Here is a 10,581-nt window from a genome sequence, read left to right as displayed (position 1 = left end):
TTGCTGACTATTCATAGTCGTTATTACAGAGAAATAAGATCCATATCGCATAATAGACATTGTAGTAGGTACTATAATTGTTGTAATGTAGGTATGACAACATAATAGGTTATCGGTAAAGTTTAATCTCACTATAATACGGAAGCTGTGACCGGATAACATCTCGAAGATGGCAGACTATGTGGATTAAAATAAAACCGAATAAAACGAGTTTCAAGTCCAACACAACATCTGTTGATAAAGTTCATTGTTATTAGTTCACAAGTGGAACTCGCGGCGCGCCGCCGGTCGCTTGTGTGGTGTGGTTTTATGACAAACAAGACTTTAGTCAACATAGTTCGTGTTTTCACGTTGTCGCAATGGAATTGATTACAACACCGATCAAGTGCGTAAGTTTTGGTTATTTTACTATACTTAAGTTTAAGTTTTTTTAGATAGATACTTACGTACTTTTTTTTAGACTGTCGTAAAACATTTGTTTACGCTGGAACGCTCTGACTAGAATATTTATACCTTCTCACATTTGTAGCAACATTTCAATTATGCCGACCCTTTACCATGATCCGAGTTAAGCTGTTTGCTATTAGGTATGTCCCGATTATTAAATTTCATTCATCATTACTTAGTTATTAAGTACTTACCTATAGTTTTTAATTCTAGTGGGTAGGTAGGTATATACCCATTTCTACAAATTTCTAATTACGTATTTAAAATGGTAAAATAGTAGAGCAAAGACGAAAAATAAAGGTAAATTTACTTTATTTGTTGACCTTGGTGGTGTCAAATTGTTTATCAGAGTAATTTCCTGTTAAAATAAGTAGGTACCTATATCCTCTCGTATACAATGTATTTTTCCCCTCACTAGCTCGGAAACACGCGTTTTGTCCTTTAATACCAGCGGGTAAATCGCATTTTATCCACTAGTGGATAAAATAATTTGACCTTGAATATAGCCTAATGTTCTGCTTTAAAATTGATAAAAGTGGATTAATCTAGTGATAAAGATGTTTTACCACCTGTGGAACTACTGGAAGCAGTGATAAACGCGTTTTTTGCGTTGTAATTTCCTCGCTATAGTGAAGGGAAAAGTTTTGTGTTACACACGGGTGCAAATGTATTTTACTTCTCGTGTGTTGAAAAACTCGCCAAGTTCAGGATTCTATTCTCGAACCACTCGCTTCGCTCGTGGTTCAACTATAGAATCCTTTCACTTGCTCGTTTTTCAATTCCACACTCGGCGTTAAAATACAACTTTGCACCCTTGTATAACAAATAACTATTGTTTTTGGGTCAATCTTTTTTTTAAATTATAAATGGGCGTACTCTTGGCCACAGACTAGCCAAAGGCAAAGACGTGGCCTACGATGGAGTGAGCTCGCCCAGAAGATGCCTGTTCACTCTTGATTTGAAGGTTGCCGCCTGCCGGGTTATATGAGCTCGGAAATATAGCCGCCGGCAAGGAATTCCACTCCTTGGCAGTGCGCATAAGAAAAGAAGAAGCAAAGCGCTTCGTGCGGATACGTGGGTCAATCAGTGCTGCCAAGGTGTCTACGTAACCAAATGCACAAACTCTTACGCTAATATCGAAATCGTAGCTAGCTCTCCAATCGGAGCCAGACTGCGTTTCGATTGTCGTCTAGCGTCAACGATTGTCATTTCAGCCAGGCCGGCAGATCCCGTGCTGCTCCACGAAAACGACTTTAGAAGATCTTAACTCGATTTCAAATGCGAGTGCGAGATAAAGGTCATTCCTGACAAAAAATGTCAATTGATTCTGTTCATATCCAGGATCAAAAGCTAGACCACAACCAAAAAATTCAGATAGAAAAACCACAAATCGAGAAAACTTTCCCCATGTTACACTTTTTTTTATGAAAATGAAACTTATCACAAGCGCCATCTTCTAATTATATTCTGTTGCATTTACTTTACGCGACATTGTAGTAAGTAGGCATCACCTAGATATATTGTAATGCATTACAACACCAGCCATGATTTTATCTACCTTTATGGAATTGTAGGTAAGGAGTTAAGAACGGCTGATATCTAAGTGGGTTAATTCTGTCTTACACGTCACATCCTTAATTGGTTGTAACTTGTAATTCAAGACAAAACGCATAGATTAATGTCTTGCGCCAGATGTGTAAAGAGATAAATTCGTGCTACGAATTTGAAAACTTAAGGTTAAAAACTGCTGTCTATACTTAGTCCGTTTTCACATTATCCGATCCGATATCGGATGTCGGAAGGATTTCAATAGAAAAAATCCAAGATGGCGCCTGTGATGTATGAGATATCGGATCAGATAATGTGGAAACGCACTCACGGCTATAAGTCATTACCGGGAACTCAAAAATACTATCTAAGTACGGTTACCAGCAATAATATCGCACAAAAAGAAGGTCGCAAAAATATCTGTCACTATCTTATTTGTAGAGCCATATGAGCGTGTTAGATATTTATGCAGCCTTCTTTTTGTACGACATTATTGGCGGTGAGTCGGTCTGTATTAGTGCCTTCAGTTCGAGAGAAAGTGCATTAGGGTAATTCCGAATGTTGTCTAATTTTGAAAGTCGCATAAAAATCACCATTATTTCCATCATATCAAGATTCTCCTTTCGAAATTACCCGAGCATTTCTGTCATTCGTAATCACCCTAATGCACCTACCTACTATTTTTCGTAGTCATTGCACCTCTTGCAAACAATAAATCTTTGCTAAACGTAAAATGACCAGCACAATGTGAATTAATAGCTAGGTGGTGAATAGGTCATTTCATTTTAGTTCCTGTTCTTAGACGTGTGTTTATTGCTGAGATGAAAGGTCAGTCGCTATCGGTGACGGCATTTATGTCTTCTTATAATTTGTTTTATGCGTCATTTGTCGAGTCTTACACTTAGACTTAGTCCTTGACTTTGTCTACAAAACATAGCTATCCTACATTAAGAAGTATAAAATCTTACGATGATCATGGATATAGATACATATGACTGCAGGTGGCAAGCTAGGGGTTCAATCACTCCAATAAGAAATCCTTAAATTTAGATATTAGAGTAGTATTAAGCTTGATGCTTAACTTTTAGATTTAAGGCATCTGGGCATACCTATTTACACAGCAAGTAAATCAGGCGGCTCGTATCTTTGTTTGCCACTTACCTTACCCTTGAATGTATCTGTATTGAATGCATTTAAACATCTTAGCTTTCCTTAGTTACTGATAGGTACCTACTAAATATAATTAGTGTAATTACTTATTCAATATGGACTTTGGGTCTAATCCTAGATTAGGTTGTACCGAAAATAATTGATTTCGTCATTAGGCAAAAATATCTCGTATGTTTAAGGCGATAAACTTCATTTTAAACAGTAATCGGAGAGATACTATTTGCGATAGGATATCGAAGTAATATGTAAACCTGACAAGTGTTATTGACTGATAAACATTACGTATCCTGTTGCCTGATGGCTCAAGTGTGTTGTTGTATAAACCTAAGTGTGTCAAAAAACAGAAAAAATGGATTTAAGCGAAATTTGGGCACACATTAAAGATGGTTTCTGGTGCGTATTAACTTGTTTTTGTAACTTTCTAGTTTGCTGAGTTTGCTCAAGTTTATAAGAAGATTAAAGTATAGGTCAACCAAAACGCACTGGATCATTCACCCGAGTTTGTCGCTTAATTCGAACAAATGTTGAAGTTACGTTACCAATGTTTGCTAGCAGTAAAAGACTCACTGTAATTTTAAATAATTTGCCGTTATGTATTGTATAAGTACTTATACCTAGCACAGCATGCAGATAGCCGGGGCTAATTTTACGTAATTTATGATTACACGTAGTGTTGGCGCCATTATTTTTTATTTTCAGCTTAGATAATTCGTACGTAGCATCATACCTATACATTAAAATTTCATCTTTCCTCATCCAGAAACAAAATTTTACTATAAAGGATATATCTACCTGAAGTCGAGAATTTATGGTTTATTTTATGAAAAATAATTATTTTCCATCTATTCCTTTCCGAAAAGTAGGTAACTGTGTAAAGCTTTTGACTTGAACTTTACTTACTGTTGAAGTAAATTTACTTACTACGGGTTCTTTACTTCATAAAACTGTCATTTAATGACGCTAAACCAACGCGATTAAGACAAAACTCCTGACTGCATCAAACATGTAATTTTCACAAAAAAAATATAAAAAAAATCAAAATGTAACAAGCAAATACAAAATTTAAACATAGATTTAATAGTTAAATTGGCATTTTGTGATTTTTATTGAAGTGTATAAATATAATTCTTACCACTTTCGTTGTTGGATAAAAATAACAAAATGTCAAGAAGTCCAAAAAGCAAGACTTATCCAGGGTAAGTCCAGTACCTACACCTACCTACTACCTAATACCTATTTAATTTAACCACAAAAGCTTTTTTTATTCTTGGATGATATACATTTATAGTTAGAAATTGGAATACACGGACGACGTGGGATGAATATCCATAGTATATTATGTATGTCGATGTCGGGTAGCTAACGACTGGACTGGATTTACATTATGCTAATTTTACGATTTAGCTCCCGTATTTTTATTCACTGCGAGATATGTCGCGCGAGTGGCTAAACACGTGAGTCAAATGCCAAAATTAGCGTAATAATAATTAGCAGTCTCCCGACAGTTTCAATTCGGGCAGTCAGGATAGTGTCTGGATGTGACTACATAAATAAATAAATATATTGGGGACACCTTACACAGATCAACTTAGCCCCAAACTAAGCAAAGCTTGTACTATGGGTGCTAAGCGACCATAATACATAGTTACATACTTAAATAGATAAATACATATTTATATTAGAAAACATCCATGACTCGGGAACAAATATCTGTGCTCATCACACAAATAAATGTCCTTACCGGGATTTGAACCCAGGACCGCGGCTTAGCAGCTGAGCTACGATGCCACAGACAGACACACACACAGACAGACAAACAGACAGACAGACAGACAGACAGACAGACACGTCAAACTTATAACACCCCGTCGTTTTTGCGTCGGGGGTTAAAAATACAAATGCGGTCAGTTTATCCCATCCCAGTTACCTACTCAAAACTGTCACATCCATTGACGTATAATTACCTCTAATTTCAGGAGTTTATCAGACGCCCTAGGCCTGCAATGGGCGCCCCGCGACCTGCCCATGGCGCGGCGCCTCCAAACCCTAGGGGCCATCGGCTGGATCAGCCTGGTGCTGTTCGGGGAAGCCTTCGCCATCTATCTGTTCTTCAAGCTGGTCTACTCGGATTACTGGTGGCTGGCTACTGTATACGCTGTTTGGATGCTGAGGGACAATGATACGCCGGCTAGAGGGGGACGCACGTGAGTATAGAGGAAGTTAATCTTGGACACTTGGCTACAGTGAAGTGTTAATCCCACTTCTGATGCCAGATGTGCCGATCTGGAATACTTCCGTTTTTGAGGTCCATTTTTGCTAACCTAATCCCAAATTGACAAGTTTCCAAGGAGAGGGTTAATTTAGTAGAAATACTAGACTTTAAATATTAGAATTTAATCGAAGAGCAGTAGTTTGTAAATATCAAATCAAATGACTTGTATTTTCAAGATTACTTGATCACTTGATGTTATTTGGTCTGGTTGGGTGGCAATTGGTGGACCGATTGTTCAGATAAAGTTACATCTTTGACGTGGGTATATATTTGTTTCAGGTTTGAATGGGTGAGAAACTGGGCCTGGTGGCGTTACTACCGCGATTACTTCCCCCTCAAGCTCGTTAAGACAGCCGAATTGGATCCTTCCAGAAACTACCTCCTCGCATGTTTCCCACACGGCGTTGTCTGCACCGGCGCCTTCGGGGCTTTCGCTACAAATGCCTTGGACTGGTACAAGATATTCCCTGGAATGAGCTGCAATATGATCACTTTGGGTGGACATTTTCTGGTACCGTTCTTCAGGGATTTGATACTTGCGCTGGGCGCTTGCACATCGTCGCGAGAAAGTCTGCTGTATCTGCTGGATAAGAAGAAGCATAAAGGCAACTGTGTGGCGCTGATCGTTGGAGGGGCTGCTGAGGCGTTGGACTCCCACCCTGGAGAGTACAGTGTCATCTTGAGCAGGAGGAAAGGATTCATCCGTATCGCGATGATGTCAGGGTAAGAGTAATTAATATTCTGGCTGCTTATGTAATTTGTGAACAGCTTATATTTTTCAGAGACTTCAGAGGATTACTGTAGGCACTAGGCATTGACAGCGTGAGACGCTTCTTGGTTTATCCTATAGTATCGGTTGTTAATGTTATGACCTGTTTATCATATTCGCTGAAATATACTGATATATCTAAATGAACGACCTTTGAATTAACTGTACTATCAGCAAAGTAGTAAACTTTGTAGTTTATTTAAAACGCGCAATCTGTTGTTTTTGTTTCGCTAAGCAATGTTTTGTCACTAATATAATTTTATTGACCCGAGATTTGCGCTAATTGCCCTACTCTGACTTTGTTTATTTGCTCAGCCATCTTAATATGTACAGTATATAATGTACCTACATGTATACGTATATTGTTTATTGAAAATTGATAGCGTTGGTTGACAATTCCAATAACAATAACAAATAATAGTACAACCAATTTAATCTCATCAATAACTATTATAACCTAGCTATAACGTCCAGGCTATGGACTCAATTCAATTTGTTTTAAATTTTTATTTACTAAAGAATCAAATTAGATCCAAATGGTTGTGTAAGTAAAAGAGCATTATTTATCTATTCCATAATACAATATTTATTGATGGTCCTGTTTCATTTTCCTTTATCGCTATTGGCCGCATTGTTTTTGATCTATGTACATTCGTAGCTGTGTTGTTATAGTATTTATATATGTACGGTATATTTAGGTTTATTTTAATTCCTATTTATGTATGTTTATTAGTATTAAGATTATTTGACGTTTTCTATCACTCACTGCATCACCTACTCAAATCAGTTGTTTTTTGTGTCTTGTCTCCACTACCCAAAGGTTGTCTGGAAGAGATCGCTCTTTAGCGATAAGACCGCCTGTTGTCTACCATAGTTAATTAAAGTTATGTGATGTAATCTTGTTATATTGGTGAACAATAAAGAATATTTGTATTGTATTGTATTGTATTGTTTTCAGGGATAAATTCCCTGCAAGGAAATATTCGATTTTTTTCGTATGTTATAGTTGTGTCGCTTAACTTCAAACCTGGGTAAATCTATTCTGCTTTAAGGTTGAATATATAATAAATACAATATGATCTGAAAGATAATCAAATACCGTTTGTTGCAGAGCGCCCCTTGTGCCAGTTTTCTCATTCGGCGAGCCCGATGTGTTCCGGCCACTAAACAACCCTCAGGACAGCTGGCTTAGATGGTTCCAGGTAAGGAAGGCGAGGGCCGAGTTCTACTTGTGTCGTTAACTCTTTACCTCTCCTGTCACTATCCAGATTGGTCACTTTATACTGAGCGCAGAATTGCGCATGCACTCTCATTAATCTATGCAGTGCCTACCTATCTACTTTTCTGCCCTGAAGTTATTCCTGAGACATAAAGTATCAAGTAGTCACAAAAACCTGTCTGTTACTTGTGTATCACGACAAACAATTTTAAGTAGTAACCTAAAGTACTTATTTTAACCCTAAAAATGGTACTTACAGGAATCGGTACGGCGATGGACCGGCATCTCGCCCATGTTCCCTGTGGGTCGCGGCGTGTTCCAGTACAACTTCGGCGTGGTGCCGCTCCGCGCACCTGTTACTACTGTTGGTAAGTGAAACCACGTGAAACTAAGCCATTTTAGCCTATTCTGTGACAGTCCACGACTACCACGACACAGGACCGCGTAGGTTACGGCGAATAGAACGAATTTATAATGGGGCGTAGTTATCTAATAAAGGCGTAAGCGTATCTAACAAGAATCAACTCCAAAGGTCCCATCCGATATTGACTACTACCTAATCGCATTTATAGAATAGAATAGAATAGAATATCTTTATTGCGAACCATGGTACACGTAGAGTTGTTACATTTCATTAAAATGGAGCGACATGGCGCCCTGAGAGGGCATTGCAAAGCAGTCTTATATCTAGTTATCGTAAAACAAAACAAATACTTAAAAGTAGTGTTTACATATTAGCGAATTATTTTGTCCTAGCCTATTTTTGTATTCAGTAAGTAGGAATACTTACTAATATTTAGGTATACTCAAGAGAGCACATAGGTTAGGAAAATAATAGTTATTAGTAGTATCTTAAGTATATCTAGTTATAAACATTTGTCCTCCATATACTCTTGGACGGAATAATATGCCTTTGATATTAAAAGTGTTTTTAATTTTGATGAGAATGAGTTAAGGTTTTTTATATTTCTAATATTGTTTGGCAGTTTATTATAAATCTGTATCGCTCTGAAATATGGGCCGTTTTTATAGATATCTAAAATTGGTTCCGGGGGAGAGAGCTTATCATTACGACGTGCACTTTTACAAAATTCAAATAAATGTATGTTCTTTCTGACAAAGTTTGAAATTTCGAAGATGTAGAGAGATGGAAGAGTTAAAATTTTAAGGTTAGTGAAAAGTTTTTTGCAGCTGTCAGTTTGTTTTTTATTGGTTAGGATGCGGACACATTTTTTTTGGGCTACAAGGAGATCGTGGGCATCACTGCCATGGCCCCATAGAATGATACCATAACGTAACCAGGCTTGTGCGTAAGAATGGTATGCGGACAGAGCGCACTCTGTATGTGTGTTTGACTTTAGAATGCTCAAAGCGTATAAAAGGGTGGACAGCTTAGATTTTATTTTTGAAATGTGTTTTTTCCAGTCGATATGAGTGTCAATATTTATCCCTAATAAGGTGTTTTCAGTGTCTTCTTTTATATTTAAATCTTTTAATAACGGGGCTAAATCGGTAGGTTTTTTCTGATAGGGCCTGAATTGCATAAGTCTTGTCTTAGTAGTATTTATTATTAGGTTTAGACTTTGATCTCGTATTATTCCCCTTTATTGATTTTCTTATTATTTGTTTGACAGTTACAAATTTTCGGGACCATGGGGTCCCGGACTTTTGGAAGCCAACACGTAGAGGCCCCTTGTAATTTGACAATTTACTCTAAATGTCATGTGACATATTGCAGTTGTCTTGTTTATTAGGCATTTTAGATTAAGTAAAATGTTAAAATGACGTGTAACTCCTGACCCTTTAGCACAACTTGCCTTGTCGCGCGCGAGTCCATACATCAAACGCGACTTCAAGTATGGACTCGCGCGCGACAAGGCAAGTTGTGCTAGAGGGGCTGTTATCAATAAATGATTGATTGATTGAATAAAAAAAGCTCATGCACATTCTATCATCGTATCTCAAAGTTTATTGTGAGATTTTTTCAGTAGGTTCCGTAGGCCAATATCTTTGATTTGGTTCGCGATTTGCTTCGAGTTCGCCTTGTGTGATCTTAGATACTCTTTCCTGAAGAATTATTTTACATACAATTAAAATTACTTGGTACTGACTAATCTTTCTGCGGTGGGCCACACGACAAATCGTGATAACTGAATTTAATTACCTCGTTGATTTTTTAATCTCCTTAGTTTACCTAAGTAGTATTTTCGACTGATCATAAATCGTTTTTTTTCCAGTCGGTACTCCCATGGAAGTCCAGAAGAACCCGGACCCCACCGATGAAGAAGTGGATGCAGTGCACGCAGAGTTCACACAGAGGCTGGTGGCTCTCTTCGACGCGGAGAAACACAAGTACTTGAAGAACGCTGAGAACACGCATCTGATTATTACGTAACGGGATATTTTTTAATCCATCCTTGAGAAGCGGGTTGTAGGAAATCAGGTATATTTTTCATACAGCTTGGCAAAAAGAGTAGAAATGGAACTATTTTTTTTTGTCATAGCAACACTTACTTTTCTCATACAGAAGTGTCAAAATAGTTGCCACATACAAAGCGGTTCACATAAGACGGTGCCTCTATTATTGTCTACTCTTTTTTGCCAGGCTGATGCAGGTATCATATACCGGTAGTTACTTAAGGATTTTGAGGTTATGATCCTGGGTGTCTGAATGTGCTAAGATTGCTATACTATAACAAATCCCTATGGGTTAATAATAAACTATCGAACAAATATTATGGATACCTCCACGCCTCGATGTTCGAAGTAGACCTAGTAGACGAAAACTATTACTTTATGGGAAACGTTTACGCGTAGTTACTTAAGGATTTTGAGGTTATGATTCTGGATGTTGAAATTTGTGATGGCTATTACTATAACAAATCCCCATGGGTTGATAATAAAACCTCCAGACCTTGATGTAGACTTAGTAGACCAAAAATATGATCGTCGGGGTATATTTAATGAGAAATCTTGTTCAGTATGGCTCTCTTAATATTAATGAATACGTTTTTAACATTCAAGATCAAAATCCTAAAACCACCTATTTTATGTATGCCAATATTTTGAAATTACCAGAATTTCAAGGTTTTACTATTTAGATTGGGTCGATCAACTATTTCGTTCGGTCAGTTAAAAAAAAACTCGCCAAAAATA

The 10,581-nt window shown here is 37.4% G+C and overlaps 1 protein-coding gene across 4 annotated transcripts; it reads left to right on the top strand.

The window, feature by feature from the left end:
- Positions 1–234: 234 nt before the first annotated feature.
- On the top strand, positions 235–10,351 carry LOC125224815 (2-acylglycerol O-acyltransferase 2-A-like). Of its 4 annotated transcripts, none has more exons than XM_048128286.1 (6): positions 235–385; positions 5,142–5,369; positions 5,717–6,160; positions 7,318–7,408; positions 7,685–7,793; positions 9,663–10,351. In XM_048128286.1, the coding sequence occupies exons 1-6, from the start codon at positions 360–362 to the stop codon at positions 9,818–9,820; spliced, it is 1,056 nt and encodes a 351-aa protein (XP_047984243.1). In that variant the 5' UTR covers positions 235–359; the 3' UTR covers positions 9,821–10,351. The 4 variants fall into 4 exon arrangements, with proteins under 4 accessions (XP_047984243.1, XP_047984244.1, XP_047984240.1 ...); XM_048128287.1 differs by having other exon boundaries at positions 257–389; XM_048128283.1 differs by lacking the exon at positions 235–385 and adding an exon at positions 3,465–3,558.
- The last annotated feature ends 230 nt before the right edge of the window (positions 10,352–10,581 follow it).

This window comes from Leguminivora glycinivorella, chromosome 3 (assembly GCF_023078275.1).
Source record: "Leguminivora glycinivorella isolate SPB_JAAS2020 chromosome 3, LegGlyc_1.1, whole genome shotgun sequence".
Classification (NCBI taxonomy): Eukaryota; Metazoa; Arthropoda; class Insecta; order Lepidoptera; family Tortricidae; genus Leguminivora; species Leguminivora glycinivorella.
This window is presented reverse-complemented; position numbering and strand designations above follow the sequence as displayed.

Coding starts and splice junctions, on each gene's coding strand:
- LOC125224815 (XM_048128283.1), top strand. CDS start 3,515: ATGGATTTAAGCGAAATTTGGGCACACATTAAAGATGGTTTCTG. Junction 5,370..5,716: donor CCGGCTAGAGGGGGACGCAC/GTGAGTATAGAG, acceptor TATTTGTTTCAG/GTTTGAATGGGTGAGAAACT. Junction 6,161..7,317: donor CGTATCGCGATGATGTCAGG/GTAAGAGTAATT, acceptor CGTTTGTTGCAG/AGCGCCCCTTGTGCCAGTTT.